The sequence below is a fragment of the Pecten maximus genome, chromosome 2 (assembly GCF_902652985.1).
Source record: "Pecten maximus chromosome 2, xPecMax1.1, whole genome shotgun sequence".
In the NCBI taxonomy this organism is placed as follows: domain Eukaryota; kingdom Metazoa; phylum Mollusca; class Bivalvia; order Pectinida; family Pectinidae; genus Pecten; species Pecten maximus.
Genome location: NC_047016.1, coordinates 17,845,993 through 17,869,752, shown reverse-complemented (window position 1 = coordinate 17,869,752; position 23,760 = coordinate 17,845,993). Strand labels below are relative to the sequence as shown.

At 35.2% G+C, this 23,760-nt stretch overlaps 1 protein-coding gene across 1 annotated transcript in view; it reads left to right on the top strand.

Annotated features, from left to right (window-relative positions):
• Window positions 1-23,760, top strand: part of LOC117341835 — a 98,523-nt gene that overhangs the window by 19,485 nt on the left and 55,278 nt on the right. The window contains exons 13-38 of the mRNA XM_033903698.1: window positions 205-526; window positions 1,486-1,650; window positions 1,951-2,038; window positions 2,681-2,824; window positions 2,991-3,182; window positions 3,964-4,061; window positions 4,738-4,907; window positions 6,540-6,763; window positions 7,025-7,169; window positions 7,327-7,425; window positions 7,799-7,921; window positions 8,304-8,623; window positions 9,036-9,058; window positions 9,149-9,307; window positions 9,739-9,826; window positions 11,492-11,635; window positions 12,006-12,197; window positions 12,691-12,788; window positions 13,319-13,491; window positions 14,473-14,597; window positions 15,128-15,226; window positions 15,775-15,919; window positions 19,111-19,209; window positions 19,623-19,745; window positions 20,918-21,239; window positions 22,251-22,415. Of these exons, the coding sequence (XP_033759589.1) occupies window positions 205-526; window positions 1,486-1,650; window positions 1,951-2,038; window positions 2,681-2,824; window positions 2,991-3,182; window positions 3,964-4,061; window positions 4,738-4,907; window positions 6,540-6,763; window positions 7,025-7,169; window positions 7,327-7,425; window positions 7,799-7,921; window positions 8,304-8,623; window positions 9,036-9,058; window positions 9,149-9,307; window positions 9,739-9,826; window positions 11,492-11,635; window positions 12,006-12,197; window positions 12,691-12,788; window positions 13,319-13,491; window positions 14,473-14,597; window positions 15,128-15,226; window positions 15,775-15,919; window positions 19,111-19,209; window positions 19,623-19,745; window positions 20,918-21,239; window positions 22,251-22,415 (4,045 nt within the window). The remainder of the gene's footprint in view (window positions 1-204; window positions 527-1,485; window positions 1,651-1,950; window positions 2,039-2,680; window positions 2,825-2,990; window positions 3,183-3,963; window positions 4,062-4,737; window positions 4,908-6,539; window positions 6,764-7,024; window positions 7,170-7,326; window positions 7,426-7,798; window positions 7,922-8,303; window positions 8,624-9,035; window positions 9,059-9,148; window positions 9,308-9,738; window positions 9,827-11,491; window positions 11,636-12,005; window positions 12,198-12,690; window positions 12,789-13,318; window positions 13,492-14,472; window positions 14,598-15,127; window positions 15,227-15,774; window positions 15,920-19,110; window positions 19,210-19,622; window positions 19,746-20,917; window positions 21,240-22,250; window positions 22,416-23,760) is intronic.

Here is a 23,760-nt window from a genome sequence, read left to right as displayed (position 1 = left end):
AATAAGATATCAGTGAAGGTTTGTGCAGATAATGGCGAGAATATTGACTATGAGTCTACAGTTAAACAATTGTATATTCTAATATTATTAGCTCTAGATTACTTTATCTCTTATTCAATGTTTATATTGCAAGCCAAGTAATATATACAATGTACATAATCACATACAATATGTATGTACCTTTATACCTTTATACATTTACAGAGAGATGCTTAGTCTTGGCTCATCCAAAACATGGCCAGACGCATTGGAATCGATGACAGGACAGAGAAATATGGATGCAAGTGCCTTCATAGAATATTTCCAGCCCTTAACAGATTGGCTGAAAATTCAAAACAAAGGCAAACGGGTTGGATGGACAGATTCAGCATGTCCTTCGCCGACTTCAGGCTTGATTGACAACGAGGAAGCGGGATGGGAGTGGATAGAACAGAATGATAATAGGTTTATCACTGTACACACCGAGATGGCAGTTGCTGAATGGCAGTATGCTACCAATATCACCGACCATAACAGTAAACTAAAGGTGTAAAATGTTTAGTATTGTTACAGTCAATTTTTGATATTTTGTATTGCATAATTTTCTTCCCGCACTATAGATATGTCATTCAGTTATTTGTATAACAATATATATTACAAGAACAAAACCATTAATTATGTGTCTTTTAACTTCCATAATAAGTCAACCTCAACTTCACAAGTATAAGACATACGCTCCTATTACATTAATACCTCCTTATTTCCTGAACATGTTTTGCCCTATCAACGAATGGTATAGGAATCGATTTCCTTACATCAATATCCTTATTTACTAGCGTTAGAGCTATTAGTCCCATACCGGTTGTGTGGGGGGGATTCGGAATGGCGGTGGGGGAGAAACTACAGTTTCCTTTCCGTCGTCTTGCATGTTCTTATGTACGTAGGATATAAAGTAAGGAATGTACGAACATCGAAGTTTGCCAGAGCTCTAGCGGCTTCAGTCATTGAGGTGAGGGATTGTGATCAAATATTACAAAATTACAAAGGGCCATAATATCTCAGGATATGACAAGACAAGATAGAACTTAAGGGCTGTTGGTTAAAGGTCAAGGTCATCATTACTTAGTTTAGTAAATCCTTTTAGCAGCTTTATTAATAGACGGATGTTGATCAGGGTTGATGAGAGAAGGTCAAGGTCTTCTATAACTATATTTTTCGAAAAGGTCATTTTAAGCCATAGCGGGTAGATTTGAGTGGTTTCATCAAACTTCAGACTCTTATTTATTATCCAAATATCTCGGACAAATGTGATATATTGAAGCATCTTAAAGAATGTGGCGTATGATAAAATCTAGAATGCTTTTCGTTTCAAATATTTTATAAAGTGTACGTTCTTTTTAGATGTCATTTGATATAATTTGTTCGGTCTGACATGATCATATCGATTCCGCATATGCCAAAAACGAAACAATCATTTTAACTGTGTTCGGTTTTGTACTTGTGTAGGTGGAAAGCAATGTAAAATTTGCGGAATATCAACGCGAGGCCGTTTTGAATGCAAGTGTGTTTGATTGGACAAACTTTCAAAATGAGACACTACGGCGTTTATTTAAGTACATAAACTCCACCATCGGCATCAACTCCCTGGAGGACAAAGGCAAACTTGAAAAGGTCAGTTTAACCATTTTGTATTTAAGATATGCGATTAAAAACGTAACTGATTCGCTTTTGTCAGATATTGTAACCATCGTTGTTCTACATAGAATTTACTCGCATGATTTCTTCTTTGCTTAACGATGGTAACGTTTGTCGATTGTTTTAAAATTGGATCTTTAACTAGTTCACCAGGAGCTATCAATAACGTCATCTCCCTTTTCTTGTGAACATTTAGTAAAAGAGATCGACGAATACCTTCAGCTATGTATGATACATTTAGGAAAGGCGTTAAGTCAATCTGTTGCCTTGTTTCAGTACAATTCAGTAATCTCTGAAATGGAGGCTATCACCAGCAAGGCCAATGTGTGTCTGTCAGATGGACTATGCCATCAGCTGACCCCAGGTACATTAATGTTTACTACAGTGATACTCTTACGTCACTTCTTGTCCTGTCTTTCTATTGTTAGCAGCCGTTTTATCTTTCCGAATACTTTTATTGCTATTCTTGCCTTAAATTAAACGATTATATAAAAAGGCAACTACTTGATTATTTGTTCGTTTTCAAGCTTCTAAAGTTTCCATTCATCAACTCCGCAAATCTTCGCTTTATAGATAAGACACATATAAAATGCATTTGTCAGTCTTTTCTTTCCACTTTTGAATTTTATAAGAATCTATCATTTGTGTGAATGTAATAATGATTTGTTTCATAGTGAATTTTATATGAAATAAGTTTTCGGTAATATGAATACTCGTATAAATACACAATATATATATAAATATATTAAAAACAATTATCATGCAATGAAGTGGCCATATACTTTCTTACAAGATATAGATAATTTAACAACAGGGAATGTAGGGAATATTTACCCGCGTTAGAGCTCCTCGAGCTTCATTAGCAGAGGTCCAACATTTTTGAAAACAGCTAGTGCATCCATGCTATATATATATATATTTCGTGGCATTTTACCTTTGGAAAACTACTGTTTTGTAGTCTGAATGAAGAAAATATTACACTGTTGTGATTTATTTTTATTTACAGGTCTGACGGAAGTGTTTGCCGAGTCCCGTAATTACAGCTTGTTGGCGGAAGCCTGGGAGAAATGGCGGGATGTTACTGGTTGTAAAATGAAAGCTCTGTATGAGGAAATGGTTAACATTAGTAACGAGGCATTTGCACAACTAGGTAATATAATCAGGGTGGGTTTCTACAACTGGTAAAGCCATATAAACCTGTGAAAATGCATTGACCTGTACACTGAATGTGTTTATGATAAGTCGCTTTATGTAGCGTATTTTTTCTTCTCGTAATAATGTGATTAAAATTGAAATGTTTTCCATTGTTAACACAGGATATGAAGACACCGGAGCATATTGGAGATCATGGTATGAATCTCCAACATTTCAAGACCAATTGAAGAGCCTCATAACTAAATTAGAGCCATTATACAAAAATCTCCACGCTTATATCCGGAGAAAGTTACGACAGTTTTATGGAGAGGAACACTTTCCTGCATCTGGACATATTCCTGCTCACCTACTTGGTAAGTTTGGTTCTTAAACATTGTGTGCAACCTTCAATCCTTGAGTGGTCAAAGAGACATCAATGTCGCTCACATACTTGACACCAAGTCATAGCCCTGATCAAAGACATGATCAAAATCAATATACGGTATTTTACGATCATTGCGGGTTGACATAGGTATTTGACCGCTCGAGAGATGATACAATCATGATACATATCTTTCATTGTGATTCGGTATTTCACGATTACAGGAGAAAATGAGGGGTTGTTGATGCGATGCTATTTTATTATAAAAGAAAACGTGTGGGGAGGGATGCATTGGAATTGCATATATGACCTTGTGTGACTATTACAGGAAACATGAAGGACATCAATGGAATACCTACACGACGCGGGGCCGCGGTGGCCGAGTGATTAATGTGTCCTGACACTTTATCACTAGCCTTCCACCTCTGGGTTGCGAGTTCGAAACCCATGTGGAGTACTTGCCTTGTACTTACCGTAGGCCGTTGAATTTTCTTCAGGTTATCCGGCTTTCCTCAACCTCAAAAACATGACACGTCCTTAAATGACACTGACTGTTAATAGGACGTTCAAAAACATACACAATCGGGTGTAATCAATTTCAATTTCAACAAATTTTATTGACATCGATGGAAAGTCAATAGGATTAGACATCAGGCATAGCCTATCTAAGTCTTCTCCTTAGAAACAACAAGTGTTACAACCGGGTGTAATCATTACAGGAAACATGCTGGTGGCAATGGGATGGCATATACGATTTTGTGTGATTATTACAGGAAATATGTGGGGACAGCAGTGGAATAACATATACGACCTTGTGGAACCTTTCAAGGACAAACAAAGTATAGACATCACTCCTAAACTAAAAGAACTGGTGAGTAACGATCGCCTGTCAGAAAAGAAACGTAGATATATAAGTAGATTTATAATTAATCGACAGTGTCAATCCTATTGGTTTAGATTTCTCTTTGATGATAGGCTATACAAATCGTTCTTCGTTTGTCGTCCGTCCGTCGTCCGTCCGGCATCCGTAAACAGTCCTTTTTAGCGGAACTGGACTGGACTGAACGCCGGTTGCCAGGTAGCTTACTAGGTTAAAACGAGTCCGAGTCTGCTTCCAGTAACCTTCTGTTACTGTCTTTCCCAAACAGGAAAAAGAAACAATTTTTTTTTCATTTTCATTATCACGACACAAAAATATATAGATGCGTAAACAAAATCGGAATTAAAACTTAAAACCTATGAAAAAAATTGATAAGTATTTTCACTTACAATACCAAATAGATTAGAACAAGATAGAGAAAACCTGTTTAGCACTTACACATATAGCAACGTACATATTCATTGAAAATGTAAGCAGAAAACATCTAGATGAAAAACATCAAATAGTTGCCTAACACTGCAAGCAACTGAACTTCAACTACAACACTGGAGAAACGGGTTTTCTTCCGAATTTCTGACATTTAGGTCTCTATTACAAGCTTAAAATGTGACACAGATCTTTAAGTATATTACATTGTATGTTATTATATATTGGCAATATTTTACAGAAACTAAATGCATTCAACCTATTCAAAGTCGCGGAGGAATTCTTTACATCCCTTGGCCTCATGGAGATGCCCCAATCATTCTGGAATGACTCCATGTTTGTTAAGCCGGACGATCGTGATGTTATATGTCATGCATCTGCCTGGGATTTCCATAACGGCAAAGATTTCAGGTAACATGTTACTTTACTTCGCTAGTCAGACACGTGAGCAGTTGAAGAAGTACGTTGTAAATGTCTCATACACCTATTGACATGGACGTATTGTGTTTTAGGTTGTGAGAGAAATTATCGGCATTCCATAAGTCATGGAGAACTAAATCAGAATTCTCTAACGAGTTTACTATTCAGATGTTAAATTATGTAGTCATCAATGAAGAAATGCAAACTGTTAGATACTGAATTTACTTCTAGTTATTTGGTCGCACTTTAGATTTTACGAAAACTTTATTGCTTACGATGCCTAGCCTACATGTAGATGCCTCATAAAACAAAAAACACATAGGGTTGATTGAAGGTTACTAGGTCAACGGCAAGATTTATTATTACAGTCAATAATGTGATTATTTCAATTTCACATTGATACTAATAAAATTTGTGGAATACTAATACATATGTTTTGAAGTGTGTATCTCTATCAAACACCAAAGCCATGTACTAATTGTATGGAGTTAGAAACAACGTAACAGACGTCATAATTTCATGCACGAATTATGTTCTCAATAAGGTTAAAAAGATTGAATGTCCTAAATACTAGCATCAACTGATGTAGTTGGTGTTTGAATTGACTCCTTGCATTACTGTAAGGATTAAGTATTCATTGAGATTGTTGCTTCTGGATTGCGTTCACGTTCTCTATAGGAAAGCAATTTAATGTTTCGTGTAAGCAACAAAACACATGTATTCTATATTATTAACTTTCTATTGTGTATATGCAGCATGCAGCTTTCTGATTGGTTCCTTTTTTTTCTTTTTTTTTCAAAACAATTTAAGCTCCGCTGGTTTGATAATGATTGGAAGAGTCAATGGCAACGCTCCACCAAGCGGAACTTCTTCTTTATCATGAATGCAATTCCTGTTTACAACAAGTACTATTGTATACGCACACGAAGTGTGTACGGCTTGCTGCCCTTCAATGTTGTAATAAAGGCGAACTGCAACAACGTTAGATATTTGAATACATTTCATAAAGAAGTAATTAAACAGTGAGGCACTAACGAGTTTGTCATATGATAGAATCAATTTCATGTTTTCGCGGAGGTTGAACTGCGGACTAAACTGGGCCTACGTCATCAAAACAAAACGTCGCTTTGCTTAAAATATGAGGTATGCGTTCGACCTTAAATTTGATACTACAGAATGAAAGCAAAATACACTGTTTCTTGCAAGTATGCAGTATGTTCTTTGGCGGTATCTCTACTTCCACTGACATATAAACAGACGGCACCCCCGTCATATTTCGCTACTAGTCATGTCGCACTATGAAAACAAAGATATTCTACCACGTGTGTGACTCCGGTTATTTCACCACTGGCTACTTATTAATCGGCGCCAGGCAATAACAAGTTTCATTCTCTACGTTACTGTCTTCCTCGTTTCATATCTGAACATTTTTAGTTCGAAAGTGACGAACCCCTGACTGAAATTTGCCGAGACTGAAAGAGTTTTGTACAGATCGTGTCGCCATCAATATAATTGGGGGATGTGATAATGGTAAATGAAAGGTTTGTTGAAGGATCCATCTATGAAATAAACATAATATAATTGAATGTTTAATAATCAATAAGATTACATTCATTAATATAGAATCAAGATGTGTACGAAGGTTGACACTGAGGATCTAATGACCATACACCACGAGATGGGACACATCCAGTACTTTCTTCAGTACAAGGATCGCCCGATACCATTCCGAAAAGGAGCTAACAACGGTTTTCACGAGGCTGTTGGTGACGTTATGGAACTCTCCGTCTCAACACCAGAGCATCTTCACAAAATCGGTTTCCTTGACAACCTTGTACACGATACAGGTCGGTAACTGTTTTACATTTTATGTTTAAAATCATCTCAAAACTATAGATGGATACCAGATTAAAATAATTGACATAAAGTGGTTGAGGTTTCCATAAGAGAACGTTTGTTATAATCATGTCTGTTATAGTTAGGATAGATTCTACTCACTAGGGTTGTCTGATTGATCAAGAAACGCTATTATTCAATAATATTTTATTGTATATTTTATCAAACATTTTCCCTGATTCCCTGTTTTGTGTAACGTGAATTATTTGTAGAGAGCGATATAAACTTCCTGATGTCCATGGCACTGAAAAAGATTGCATTCCTGCCATTCGGATATCTGGTTGACCTATGGCGGTGGAGTGTGTTTAGTGGAGAGACCACTCCAGAAAACTATAACGAAAAGTGGTGGCAGCTGAGGTATGTACAAATTTACATAGTTTACAAGAGTTTAAGTGTTGTGTTCTTTTGGTATATATACAATGTTTTTTTTTACCAGAATTGATGTTTTATGTGCAAAAGAAAAGTATATCAATTGTAATTACAACATATGTTTGTGTGCTCTATCATATATCAGGTGTAGACTACAGGGAATGTCACCACCTATCTCAAGGACTGCAGATGATTTTGATCCCGGTGCAAAGTATCATATCGCGTCCAACGATGCCTACATCAGGTAATATGTTTTGTAAATGCGGGATTCAGAGGTTTCTCACGAAGATTACTTCAGATAGGAACTAATATATATGGACAAGGTATTAAATAGCAGATACTACGCTATGGTTAATGATAATCTGGATAAAGGGAGCAATGGAGTATGTGGTTATACAAAAAATACAAATATACAAGTGTACCTGTATTAGCAATAAGACTTGCATTTTCTTAATTGTTGTATATCAATAAGACACAAATACTCAGTTGATATACCTTGTAGGTGAATACAAAATACTTGCTGCCAATGGATTTCCCGGATTTTGTTTGAAAAATGAAAGGAATTGCATAGACCTGTTTACTGCCTTTGTTAAAAATATTTCTATTTTCTAATTTAGGTACTTTGTTAGTTTCGTGCTACAGTTTCAATTTCATAAGGCTTTGTGTATTGCTGCTGGGAAAACTGGGCCTTTACATCACTGTGATATTTACCAGTCTAGAGAGGCAGGTAAACTCTTACGGTACGTACATAAAACAGTATATTCCAGATTACAGCATCGATATTAAATATGGCACAACAGTTTTTCAAAATATTTTTATAGAATGTTTCTGAAATTCAAATATCATATATAAGAACCCTCGTGATGATTCTGCATTATGTTGTACTGATCTACTGATAAACACCTGTAAATATTGTTGTAGTAGTACAGTGGAATACAGATATTTAAATGCATCAAAGAAACCCTTTCGCATTTCGATACAACCTCTATCATTTCGAGTGATGTCACAATCCTAAAACACCGTTGAATTCCTGACACAATGTGAAACGATATGGGGTATTTTTGTTCACCTCTATACCTCCATAAGTCGGGATTAAAGTAATATGTTTTTTCTAACTAACAGAGATATGCTAGAACTTGGTGCCTCGCAACCATGGCAAGATGCACTGGAAAAAATCACAGGACAGCGTGAAATTGATGCGGAACCACTAATGGAATATTTCAAGCCTCTCACTGATTGGCTGATTGAACAGAATCAAAACGATACTGTCGGTTGGTTGAAAGAATGTCCACAGGAAAAACCTGATCTTATCGACGATGTCGAGGCAGCCAAAGAATGGCTTTTGGATTTTGACGAAGAAATGCAGAAAATGGATTGGTATTACGTGTCTGCACTCTGGAAATTACAGTACCAACATGACGGACTACAACCAGCAGAGACAGGTAACCATAGTGATACATTTTATTTCTACCTAATAAGGCTACATATATGCTCTTTGTAAATGTTTTACTTCTTATTTGCCAGAGGCAATTTGAGGTATTTTTTTCCTCGTAATGTCTATTTCTGAAACACAGGCGATATGTTTGTTATTTCTAAATTACAAACTAGTCATTTGTGTGCGTTTAATTATCAATGTTGCATTTATGTGATTGACTTTTCCAAGTGTTGGGACTTTGTTTTTGTGACTGTTTGGTTTTCTAAAATGGTCACTGATGTAAACGTATATGTCAGTAGTCAAAATATAAGACATGAATGAATGGAGGCCAACAAAGGTCATGATTTATATTTTAGTTATATCATTGAGTAATATTAATAATTATTTTCATGATGAAAGCTATATGGTGAATATTTTAGTCAATGGACTCATAATCACCCTTGTGGGTTTTCATTTTCGTACATTATTCTGTTGGTATTATTCTTGTCGTGAGTTTAGAGGAATCAAATAGTGCAGTGATTTTATTTGGTAGACAGAGGCAAGCCTTGTAGCATCAGATTTCAGTAGAAGGGCAGCTATCAATGGGTCCAGGTTTAACTGGAAACATTTCTCTGACCCGGTGATAAAGAAACAGTTTTCCTTGATTGTTGACCAAGGTACCTCTCTAAAGGATGCGGTGAAGACCGAAGAGGTACATAAGCATGGTTTTATGGATAAAGGTTCAATATGAATTATATTTCTGTATGGTATATAGTATATTTTTATCAAAAAAAAATGAAATTAACAATTCTGTATCATTTATCGTGCCATATGATTATTATATTCCTCGTTATATATTACACTTGTTTTTAATTTATACAAGTGCATAGTACCTGCATGTATCAATTTAGTAATACATATAATGGCATATAACAAAGTTGCGAAATTCCTTCTGAATGTAAAAATTACAAAAAGTATGTACACTAACCAAATAATCAACTAAATGAAAGTCTATGATACTTGAAAATGTTACAAGAGCATGTATTATAGACAACGAAATTAATCATAATGCAAGATAAAGTAGACAATATGATGTAGTTAGTGTCATTTCCTGAAATTAAACACCTAATTTAATTACCGTAGCGCAGCAACGTGATGGCTAATCTTCAATCAACATACTCAAAAGCTAAAGCGTGCCTTACAAAAGACAGGTGTTTGACAATGGAACCAGGTATGTTGACAGCGTCAATGTTGTCCATTTCATAGAAATTTAAACTAAAAAAAATCTGAAATGAGAACACCACGTTGTAATGTTTATTTATGCATTGTGTTATCATTTCAACATCAATTTGTTTCTCTTGGATATTTTTAACATCCTGCTACGCATGTGGGTTAATGTTGCGTCCCGTTTTGTTGCTCATTAGTGTATTCATGTAAAAAATACATTGTTGTACATTGTTGCAACTTGTACATTCCAATGACGTCACATTGTTTACAGATCCCGCGTTGTCTGCACTGCCTGACACGAAGGCTTCATTCTGCGTTTTTTAGTGTTTTTGTTAGTTTTCTTACAATTCAATTGATCAGGTATGATTAAACAACCCCAATCAATATGAGGTGTGAATGTAATTTTAAGTTTAAACGGCATGTTGCGAAAAATACTTCAACTTTCACTTTGACAGTGCATTCGTGATCGGAGCTTCGATCGGCTGTCATGGCAACGACGAGGACGGTGGTTTTATCACAGTGTCGAATTTACAAACTTGCATGTACAGCCGAAAACGTCTAACTATACCTTATGTCTTTGGAAATCATCTGTAAATGATTATTTGAATTAATTGCGATCCATTGCATTCGTTTATTAACGTTTGTTCTTTTCTATATGCCGATTTCGATACTTAAAACACTGAAGAGTTCCAATATTGGAGAATGAACATTAACACTTGCTCTATAAATCGTTCTAGAGCACCCGACTACCCTAAATCAATAATTATGAAACAGGTAAGAGTGTGAAGGTAATTGTATGAGAACAACGAAAAGTGCTGTACATTCTTACGAAAATGACAAACATCGACAAAATTACTTAAAAAGTAGTCAATTAAGCGGCACTTCTTCAATTAACACCAGTTTATAACGCCGTTATGTAACCTTACTTGAATAAATAGAAGAATGTACAGCACTTTTTCTCGGTTTCTTAGCACGATAAATAAGTGCATCATATTTGTTTGTACGACAAAATACGTTGGTCGGGTGCTCTGGCCATATTTACCGACCAAGTGTTAATGTAGTCCTTCGTGCCGGTCACGTGACCACGCGAGAACAGGAGGACCGACGAAAACATCCCGATAAAGACGTTGGACACCTAACATTAAAATCCGACCAAGAAAACAAACAGAACTTACCGGGAAATCATTAAATATTGAATTTATATCAAAACATGACGATTTTTGTTCTTTTTAATTATAAATGCAACATTAACCCACATGCGTAATATCAGTGCACTGTTTGGAGGGTTGAAATCAACCATAGGGGATTAACCACCGGGGTCCGTACACGTGCATGTAGATCACTAAATAATAAGTGATCTTGGGGTCGGATCATTTGGTTAATTTTCATACCTGGTCATTGAAACGTGTCATACCCATGTGGATTCAACCCAGACGATAACGAAAAACGTTGTAATATGTTTAGTCGCTTTGATAAACGAGGTGTATGAGACGCATCCGGACACAATCCAATATATCGGATACTTCTCTAGATATGTACAGGTATCATGTAAAAGGCATTAACATCCGTGTTTATGTATTTCAAAAACTGCCCACTTTTTATTAATGATATACAAATCGTTGACTACTTAGATTTCCCCCTAGAATAACAGTTTTCACTCTTTCTTAAGACCTAAAGATACTGATGTCAACATCACGGAATCAAACGGAACTTCTACAAGCTTGGAGATCATGGAGAGATGCCACAGGTCGCAAGATGAAGAAACAGTATGCCAGATTTGTAGAGCTGAGTAATGAAGGAGCAAGGCAAAACGGTAACTCTTAATCAATATCTAATCGCCTTTTTTGGTGTTTGTGATATCTGGGAAAATCTTCATTTTATCCTGTAAAGGAACATAATGAAAAAAAAATTACATCAATAATACACACAATATGATATACACATGTTCTTATCTGTGATAGTTACTATGCTTTTGTTATCAATCCTGTAATTTGATCCTTGGTTCTGTTGAATTGAATCAAAGGTAAAACTGTGTTGATAAATAAAAATTATTAGGATATTATGTTTTTGAGTACACGGTTAGATACGCATTACCCGTCCTAATATGACCCTGGTAAGGTATTTAACTGCCTCTGAAATAAGGTGCATAATTTAACTACGTTGCAAGGACACTATTTTCTTAGGTTACAGTGATACCGGTGAATACTGGCGTTCCTGGTATGAAACACCCAGTCTACGTGACGACTTGGTTAAATTATTGGACCAGCTACAAGTTTTATACCTTCAGCTCCATACGTACGTCAAAGGGAGACTGAAGGAGTTTTATGGTTCTGAAAATTTTCCACGATCTGGCCACATTCCCTCCCATCTCCTAGGTAAAGTATAAATGTTTTACTGCCAAACGACACATTCAAATATAATGAATTTATAATCTTAAAGCAGTTTTTTAATGAAATATGAAAACTCGAACAAAAATACATGTACATGCATTTCGAAATCCATTCGGAACTCGAAAAACCACACCTATTCTAAATTATTATTTGGAACCGTCTAAATCTTTATGGCAATAACAATGGTAATTATAAGGTTAATCGTTGTGAAGGCTGTGTGCACTGTATTTAATAATTTCTCTATATGAGGAAGAGGACTTGGCCAAAAGAGGGCAGTGAAAAGACTACTATTGTGGCTCTTTGTGTTAAGAAGTCTGTTATATCATTGTGTACTGTTAGCGTGGGAGACACGTGTATTTCTCTCCCTGTTGTTGATATCATGGTGTTTTAATATGTAATGTTTTCTCCCTCGTTTGGTATTTAGTGTTGACATAGTTCCGATCCTTTTGTCGTGTCAATGTGTTATATGTTTATATAGGAAACATGTGGGCACAAAATTGGATGAACATCTACGACATAGTACAACCATTTAAAGACAAAGCGGTCCCAGATGTAACTAAAACAATGAAAGAAAAGGTAATACTTTTCCTGTATCTGAGTCACGTATTGCTTGGATAGGCTAATGTTTGTGCTGCAATACAATAATATGGCTCAAGAAACTAGACATAAAACCCACCCGTGAATTGTTTAGATTGAGACTATGTTATTGAATCTCATTCATAGATTTCAACCGAACAAAAATATTAAAATATATATATGATGACTCTTCCTTAATTGTAAGCGGAGCATGTATCATATATACTAATATTGTTGTTAATCTTGAAATGTGAAGTAGTAGCTATACTTTTACTGTATCTAATATCTACTGAAAAAAGGGACACAACGCCATTTCGGTATTTGGAATACTTGTTCATAGACAAAGGATAGATCTTGAGATATCACTTTCAATTTCTTTAATTCCATCATTCATGAAAAAAAATATTAGCATTTCGGGAAATATTCAACTTGGTATTCAACATTAGGTTAACAATATAAAAATATCTATTTGACTATTGTGTAGTAATTTTTTCTTTTTATTAACTGAACAATCATATTTTAATTTTCAGAACATCACCGTAATTCAAATGTTCAAACTCTCCGAGGAGTTTTTTGTGTCACTTAATCTATCTGCTATGCCATCGTCATTTTGGGAAAACTCCATGTTAGAACGGCCGCCTGATGGTAGAGATGTGGTCTGTCATGCATCTGCCTGGGATTTCGGGAACGGCAAGGACTTCAGGTGAGCTTTACAGTATAGAATGTTTAATATGTTTCTCCCCTCTCAAATGTACACGTATATTTTTGTCGCAAAATATAAATATCGCAACACGTTGGCACACAATTTTCTGCAATTTTGATAGCGATAACATTGATTTCTTTTGTGTCAATTCTGGCCATGAAAAAAGTCAGTTTATGTTTTCGATTTTCTTATTTATTTCATACAGAGACAAGTTAGAGAGGATGAAATTTTCCAACATTGTAATGCGTTAATCATGGGCAAATCTTTCAAATTACGATAAAACTTTTATGTGTGCGATTTGCCGAACATCTTGGCGCTGTATATACTTGTAGATGTTAAGTAAACTACGTGAATCCATTTGACAATCGGGATGCTCGAATTAAATACATATATACGGTGTTCGTACCAGGCATACCCTAAAATGTTTGGCAGGGTAATACAATAGTGTACAATTGCTAAACCTTGCAAATAAAATACCGTCTTGATTTAATACCCTAATAGATTACAGAATGTATAGTCTATTGTTATTTTATGTTCAATGATTCTTTATGATACAAAAAAGTAGACCGGCATGTGTGCATAGATGCAGGTACCTACTAAAACAACATTTCCCCTGTAAACCTTTTCCTCTCTAAATAGTTGATAATAAAAAAGCGTTTTAGCGTTTTAACGGATTTCCAAGTTAGGACCAGGCTCAATAAATGTTTGTTCTTTTGAGTTTAATATATTTTTGAAAATGTACGGAATAACGATGATGTATCGGTAATAGGAATTACATTAAAAAATATTGAAATATGTTGTAATATCAGAAACTAAACCACACACACAGAAATAATTCAAGCTTAGTGATGTTAAAAACGCTTTCGGAAGAGTTGATGAAAATCTTATATAAAGTTTTGGAGTCGAGGTGAAGAAATACAAATAGGAAACCTACTTGGTTTGGTATTGTATTTTTTAATTTGCTTATTTAAATATTTCCAGGATTAAAATGTGCACAAATGTATCAGTCGATACGTTCCAAGTTATTCACCATGAAATGGGTCACATTCAGTATTATCTGCAATACAAGGACCAGCCATCGGTCTTTAGAAGAGGAGCTAATCCAGGTATATCACACAAAGAAACAGATATTTTTTAACATTTCATGTGATAACAAAAATGTAAATGATGAAAAATTGCCAACCACAGTTTATATGATACCCTTTACGTCAGAGTATCATCTGTGTTATTTGTTTAAGGGTTGATTGTGCATGTACCATTTCCACGAGGTATTCGAAACTGGATTTATTTGATGTTGTGGTAGAATATATTATCAATTCAAACATCTTACACTAACAAAAACTCTGAAAAATACTAAATGTAAGCCTTTGTGAAGGCAATGCAGACACAACGCGGAACCTGTGAACAATGTGACGTCATCGGAATGTTGAAGTTCCAACAACGTACAACAATGTATATTTTACATGAGTACACTAAAGGATTGAAAGGAAGACAACAAGATACACATTATCACTTTTCAAAACAATTTGAGAGTTATTTACAATAGAGCCCTAATGAAATACATGTATAGGAGGCAGTTTTCATTACACTTTAACATAAAGACATCCGTTTTTATTAACATTTGTACATATTACAGGTTTCCATGAGGCAGTTGGAGATGTCGTAGCCATGTCTGTTTTAACACCTGTTCATCTGCACAAACTTGGTCTTCTGGAAACGGTCGAAAACGATTTCGGTAAAAATTGACTGACTTTTGAAATTGTATTTTCCAATGGGTGTATTTGATATCAATTTTTGTTGGATCTAAGAATATATCATGATGTTTTTGTTTTGTTATTGGTTTGATTTTGTTTGTTTTTATGGGTTGATTTTTTTTTTTTTTTTTTGTAAAAAGTATTGTATTATTTGAAATAAAATTCAAATCACTATTCTATAATGTAGTAATGCTCTATGGAATAAGTGTATCTAATTATTACGGACACTGTGACCTATTATTTAATGTTTGACTTCAGTAGTTAGAAATCTTTATACGGAGCATCTAGACACACTAAATATACCAATTTTTCTATTCGTTTGCACTTTTAAGTGGTAAATTATAGGTGTAGCAAAAGAAAACATATCGTGATTTTGCCCGATTATCGGTTAGACAGAGGTACAATTTAGGTTAATTTATTAAGTTATTGATATAACTGATTTTTTATAGCCTTAAAGCAATGCCAATAAAAACAATAAATAAGTGGGGGAAAACACTGTTTTAAGAGCTCGGACTGTGTTTTCTTATAGAAAGCGATATAAACTTCCTGATGTCAATGGCTTTGGAAAAAATAGCATTTCTCCCATTTGGATATCTGATTGACCAATGGCGGTGGAGTGTGTTTAGTGGGGAGACAACTCCAGACGAATATAATGAAAAATGGTGGCAGCTGAGGTAAGGATATAATTTCCTCTATTCTGGTGGTAGTGTTAATATATATGATTATGTTATGTCTATATCTATCGTGTCCCGTTCGTTGAAGTGCACCGCCCTCTTTCCGGGTAAATTATTTTCACCTTTTCGAGTTTTCTTGATAATTACTGGATTTGGAGAAAAAAGTTAAATGCTCTAATTCATAAAAGTTCGTCTCGTAATATTTAAATCACATGACTAAAGAATATTGTCTGTAGATACCTTTGTCTGTGTTGTTTAAGTCCCCATTTTGCCCTGATTAGAACTGTTTGGGTTTATTTTATGACATTTTGTGTAAGATATGGACATGTCATTTGTTAAAAATTCTTTATATATAAATGAGTTCATATTATAAGTTTTATAAGCAAGGAATGAATTGAAAGTAAGCGGGCTTTGGTAATGGAGACCAAAACAGGTCAATATTAATATCCTTTAAATATTTAAAGTATCTTGTTTGTAGATAATTTTGCGGTTTAATCATACAATATTTTCAAACAAACTCTCAAGATCTCCTCTAAAGCTTATATGAAGGGGTTATCAAAGTTATTTTATATTGGAAATATCGGAACAGTGTTCACATATGCCTCCCGCTATGACTTTGGTAATGATATATAACTTATATATGATATTTGAATAGCTGTCACAAATGACACTTATGTATTCTTCATTACAGTTCCTCGTTGCATTACCGATAAAGCCTCTGGTCATTTAAGTAAACAAGAAACACCAAGATCCTGAAAATTGAATTTACAAAATGATATTTATGTAAAAACTAGAAACCACAAAAGATATATTTGAAAAGTTCATGTTTGTAATTATTGAAATAGTCCAACTTCCGGGGTCAGCCGTCCGCTCGTAAACAATCCTTGTTATCGCTATTTCTTGAGAAGAACTGAAATGATGTTGCTGAAACTTCCATGCAGATTCGCCTGGTCCCTATTTGTGCCCGTTTACTTTTGAGTCTGAGCTGACAAGCATGTGGGTTAATGTTGTAATTATAATTGATCAGAACGAAGATCTTTATGTTTCTATATACATACATTAGTTATATATATTCCCGTCAGTTCTGTGTATTTTAAAAACTGGATTTCAATGTTTGGTGTCCAATATTATACTCGGGATGTTTTCCTTGTTCATCGTGTTCTCGCGTGGTCTCGTAAGCGGCACGAACGACTGCATTAACACATGGTCGGTAAATATAATCATGGCAGAGCATCCGATTAACGTATTTTTTCGTACAAATTAACGTGAAACAATTGTTCATCGCACTATGAAACAGAATAAAATTGCTGTTCATTCTAAGATTTATTCTTGTTCAAATATCTAACGGCAATAATTGACAAAGAGTCTATAAATTGACTATTTTTTTATAATAATTGGTTATTAACGATGGTTGTCTTTTTAGTATGGCAATTTTTGTTGTTCGCGTAAAAGTTGCTTCACGCCCTTATCCGTTTGGTGAGTATTGATTTTGGGCAATGGGATGTTCTGGGACGATTTATAGAGCAAGTGTTAATGTCCATGCTTTTAAGGAACTCTTCGGTGTTTTAGGTATCAAAGTTGGCATATAGAAATGAATATTCAAATGATAAAGGTATTCTGCAGAATTTGTTTTGGTTGTACATACAATTTTGTAGATTCAACACCGTCGTAAAACCACCGTCCTCGCCGTTGCCATGACAGCCGATCCAAGCTGTGATTACAAATACACTGACATATCCCAGAATAATTAAGGTTGTTTTATCATATCTGGTCAATTTAAATATAAGAAACTAAAACGAACACTAAAAACCGAAGAATAAAGGATTTATGTAAGACAATGCCGACATAACACACTAATGGGAAACAGAATGGGCGCAATATTAACCCACATAGGCAGGCAGCCATTTTCAATTTGTACAGTTAAATTTGTTATTTTCTCTTTCCCTAAATGTTTGTAGATCGTCCTTATATTTCATAGGAAGGATTTATTTTATTTTTAAGGGGAAAGAGGAAAAGAGGAAATGTAGGAAAAGGATATGTGCTACATAGAACCAATGGATGAAAGGATGGCGCTTAGATCCCAATCAGATCTCTTTATTTGCGAAGAATGTAAAAAGTCATATTATTAGTCCCCTGCCGTTTGAAAAACGGGGGGACTATAGGTTAACCCTCCGTCCGTCTGTCTGTCCGTCCGTCTGTCTGTCTGTCCGTCCGTCTGTCTGTCTGTCCGTCCGTCTGTCCGTCCGTCTGTCTGTCTGTCACGCAATAGTTGTCCGGACAACTCCTTCTAAAGTACTACTCCGATTTTAATGAAACTTGGTATACATGATCAGTATAACATGTAGTTGTGCATCCCACATTTTTTTTTTTTAAATTCATTTTTTCAAAATGGCTGCCGGCTTCTCATTGGTTGCAGGACTTGTCCGGACAACTCCTTCCTAAAGTACTACTCCGATTTTAATGAAACTTGGTATACATGATCAGTATAACATGTAGTTGTGCATCATACATTTTTTGTTTAAAATTCATTTTTCAAAATGGCCTGCCAAGCTTCTCATTGGTTGAGGACTTGTCCGGACAACTCCTTCCTAAAGTACTACTCCGATTTTAACGAAACTTGTATACATGATCAGTATAATATGTAGTTGTGCATCATACATTTTTTGTTCGAAAAACCAATTTTCAAAATGGCCGCCAACTTCTCATTGGTTGAGACTTGTCCGGACAACTCCTCCTAAAGTACTACTCCGATTTTAACGAAACTTGGTATACATGGTCAGTATAACATGTAGTTGTGCATCATACATTTTTTGTTCGAAAAACCAATTTTCAAAATGGCCGCCAACTTCTCATTGGTTGAGACTTGTCCGGACAACTCCTCCTAAAGTACTACTCCGATTTTAACGAAACTTCGTATACATGATCAGTATAACATGTAGTTGTGCATCCCAATTTATCTTTTCGAAAAAAACATTTTTCAAAATTGCCGCCGGCTTCTCATTGGTTGAGGCGTGTCCGGACAATCCTAAAGTACTACTCCGATTTTAACGAAACTTGGTATACGTGATCAGTATAACACGTAGATTAAAAAATGGGAAATAAATAGTTGCACTCCTGGTTAAGGCAGGGGACTTTGTATTGCTGTTGCAATACTATCCATCCTTGTTTATTTTGTTTGTTATACGTTTCAGGTGTAAGTACCAAGGTGTCTCACCTCCTATTGAGCGAAGTGAAGAGGACTTTGACCCTGGATCTAAGTACCATGTCCCTGGCAACACTCCCTATATTAGGTGAGTCATGCATGATACATACACATATGTATTTAAAATACATTAAAATGTTTTTACCAATTTAACATGTCATGATGTAAAAACTCATCTTCTCCATTACAATTACGTACCATACAGTGACGACATAGGAGGCGGGCTTGTATAGGCATAGGATGTTGCTCATTTCCGTTTGATCATTTTCTGTTTAATTTATGAAATTTACCCATCCGTTATGTGGTTGAGATCGTACCATAAAATCGTATTTCAGGTAAAGTTAAACGTCATTCCTGACCGTATCGCTTATCGTTTATTCGTATTTTCAACCTCAATTTTGTTTAAATATAAAACTTTTTTTTTCAAATTCCAGACTGACATATATTTTTTATCATCTTAAAAAAGGATCGTCCTCTCTGAAATTGAGCTGTCTGTTACAGGTACTTCATAAGTCATGTGATCGAGTTCCAGTTCCACAAGGCCCTGTGTGACGCAGCCGGACACACGGGTCCTCTACACAAGTGTGACATATATCAGTCAAAGGAGGCTGGCAAGTTACTGGGGTGAGTACATCATTCGAACCATATACAAATATAAGATATACCAAATGTAAATCTAGAGGGAAGTACAGCATCTACCTAAACGAATACAGAAATCAAGGCCCGTGATCGAATCAGTTTGGTATATTTTCCTGAACAGAACTCCATGTTCCTTATAAGACACAATCAGCCTTGGGAAACTTATAATTACAACCCAAAAGAGTCCTGTCTGTGAGTACCATTGTAGGGTGGAAACCTTCAATGGCTAAAGGTCAATCAAAATTGTAAATTAGGTGGTATACACCCACGTAAGGAGCGGAGTAGAAAGGCGTCATATTCATTGATATCCTTCTCAAGACTCAAATGAAATAGAACAAAATACTCTTCATAGAGTGGAGGGTTTTTCAAATTTGTTACCCTTATGGCTCACTATATAATTTATGGAAATCGCATTTCTGTATAATTTTTGAAATTGTCATTGGAAATAATACAAACGTAGTTGAATTATCAGTATGGGAGTGTAGTTTGATAGTATTCGTATGGTGGGCCAGACTGACCCCTGGGGGTTGATCTGCGGGGCAAATAAGGGTCAAATTGACCGAATTATCTCAGAAACCAGATACCAGATGAGTGTTAGGACACATGGGTGTCTTGTTTTTCTTTTTAAACAACTTTTACTCCAAATTTTTCCCTTGAAGCTGCCTTCGTTTCGGCCTTAAGTTGATCCTTCGCACCTGTGAGGAAGGCTTTGTGTCTAGTCCTCTAGCCGTTACAAAGGCCATAGATAAGCATTGAATACTCTCTGCATGAGGTGCAGTATTGAGAACTTAGTCGTCCGTTGACGATATAGTTTGACAGGGTGGGGTGTCATACTGTTATACCAGTTGTGGAATTTTAGCGTGATGGTACTATAAGAACCTCCGACAATGGCCAACTTATTTGTAATGTCATCCATAAATGACCGAGTTGTGTGAAAAAAGGGTAGACACAATCGGAACAGGAATCAATAACCCTAGCAAGATGATTTTTTTCAAAGACATGCAGTTGAATAAATCGTATACCAGCTTATATTTTGCAGGGTACCCAAAGTTCACCGTAGTAAGATTGTTATAAAATACATGTCATCGTTTAAGAAATACCTGTTATTGATAAGGGCGAAAATTCATATATTTAATTTGGCTTTTCTATTTATACAGCGACATGCTAAAACTAGGATCATCCGAGCCATGGCAGGTTGCCATGGAAGCTATTACAGGTCAAAGGTCAATGAGTGTGGAGCCAATCATAGATTACTTCCAGCCCCTTATTGATTGGTTGAGTGTGCAGAATGAAGGTAAACAATTTGGATGGATGGAAAAATGTCAACAGCCTCGCTCAAACCTCATTAAAGATGAAGAACTGGCAAAATTATGGTTGGCAGATTACAACAAACAAGCTGAACCTAGACATCAACGGGTATCGGAACTTGAATGGAACTTTTTACACCAAATTGGCTCTTCGCCTGTAAAACTCGACATGGTAAGTTCCTGAATATGATTGTTTGCTAGATTAAATAACATTTCAGTACATTGAGTTTCCCAGTGAGAAGACAAAATAATGCAAAAATGTTAACATACATGATAGTGTCAAACAACTTTTAAAATCAGCTAAGATGAAATATAGATATGTTCTGTTCCTAAAAAAATACTAACCATCACGCACATGTACTAATAATATCCTAAGGGAATATATGTGTGTAACAGTAGTACTGACAGAGTATACTGACCATTGTATAAATGATGTCATATACATGTAACAGCCTAATTAAACATGGCTTATACAGTTGACTTTGGCATCAGCTTCCGTAGGTAAATATATTCTTGATCAATGGTTTCAGACGAATTAATAATAACAAACTCCGTCTCGACGCAATGTATTTATATATATGAAATGGGTATAGGCATGGAGTAAGATATATTAAGGAGGCCATGTGATACCATCATGTATAATAACACGTTGTACAATACATGCATGTAATGTATGTATATGTTATACATTTCCCATAGACAGTAATGTTAACGTTTACCACTGTACTGCTTATATGGAGTTTTCAACACTGGTCCACTAGTCATAATTTTGAAGAATGTCATCTCGGAAAACTGTAAATAGAATGATTAAAAATTCTACCTATTTGAATTTTTTTATATGGGAGCCACCGTCTTGTATTGAATTCAGCAGCAAAAATTCATCTAAATTTACAACAAAATACACACTTAATTAACTCCCCCTGACAAAAACAGGCTAGGAAAAAAAATAACTTTTTTTCTATATATTTTACATCTACCTGGTACATGTATTGCCCAGCCCACACATAAAACTTTGGATACTTCTCTAACCTAATTATCCAATCAGTAGGCCCCGATGCATTCACCTTCCTATTAAGTCTTCTGCCCAAACGGGGAAAACCCACAATCTATTTTTGATTTGGTTTTGTGGTCCCTATATAATTATGTAGTATGTAATATGTATAGGGCATATTGATTTCCACAGGAGGAAGCGCAGGAGGACTTAGCGGAGTTTAATAATGAAGTCTGGTTGAATGCTTCTCGATTTGATTGGGAGAATTTTGTAGATAAGGACCTGCAGCACGAGTTCAGATATGTACGTCAGGATGTTGATACAGACGTTTTAACAGATCCAAAGAAGCGCGGAAAGGTAACATGTGTTTAAGTTTGTAATGAGGCCTACGCCGTTACTAATTCCTTTACGTGACAAACGCCATTTGAAAACCACTCAGTTCCGGTCGGGAATATCTATGCTAGTGATATCACAATAAGAATGGTCTACTATGATCTATATACAGATCACCTTGCTGAATCTGCTGTATGCTCGTGTGGTCATGGTCCTGAAACATCATCGCATTTCTTCTTTAATTGTGTTAACTTCGCTAATTGTCGTGTCATTTTACATAATACTATAAGTAATATAATGTATGAAAATGAAAATCATAACCACTTCTCTTTAAATATCCTTTTGAATGGATGTGAATTGTGTACTATTAATGAAAATACGAATATTCTATCTGCTGTCTCTAACTTTATCACAAGCTCAAAAAGATTCATTTAATCAAAAACAATCACTTTTTTGATACAATTAAATTTTAAAATTTTAACAAAACACATGTACATGAATTCTATTTCGAGATTTCCAATGGGTATATTCATTCATTATTTAAATATTTTCATTTCTATAATAGACTGAATAATATAATACATATTGTTATGAATTATTCATTTCAAATTGTTATTTACATGTTACCTTTTTTCTTTGTTTGTTTTTTACTCTCATGAAGTGAAACTCCAATATAAATTTTTAAAAACAATGTCCCATTGAAACGAAAATACTAAATAAACCTTGATTCCTTTTAAAAAGCTAACTGTTTTGTGTAGTTGTGTCTCCTTCCTCATCAGTGGATGGCCTACTTAAAGTGAAATGGACAGTCCTTGGCCTGTATCTGTATTTGGAGGGGGCCACAATTTCACTAAATATTTGCAAAATATAATCACCAACTAAAAAAATTGAATCATTTATTTTCTTACACCATTTAAATCTCATTTAATTATGATAATCATATTGGAGTTATCTCCCTTCAATTGTTTACATTTTAATTTAGATGACTATTATTGTTTTGTTGTGTGTTGAGTATGTGTACTGTTAATGAATGTCTGTATTTTGTACCACTGTGTTGTTCTTAGGGAGAAGACTTATATAGGCAATGCCTGATGTCTAATCCCTTTGACAATTGTATTTTTGTCAATAAAATTATTTCAAATTGAAAAAAAAAAAAAAGAATGGTCTACGGTAAGGAGGAAATGCCCTATAACCTTTATTAATGTGCGATCTAAAATCAAGATGCTCATGCAATGAATAACAGTGATTTGCAAATCAAAAATGATATGATGAAAAAACTAAATATTCATGTTGACTACTGAACCGACATAAGTTCCAATAACGTTTACGTCTTGAAATCAGCTACGTTATGATATAATACTGATCCTGG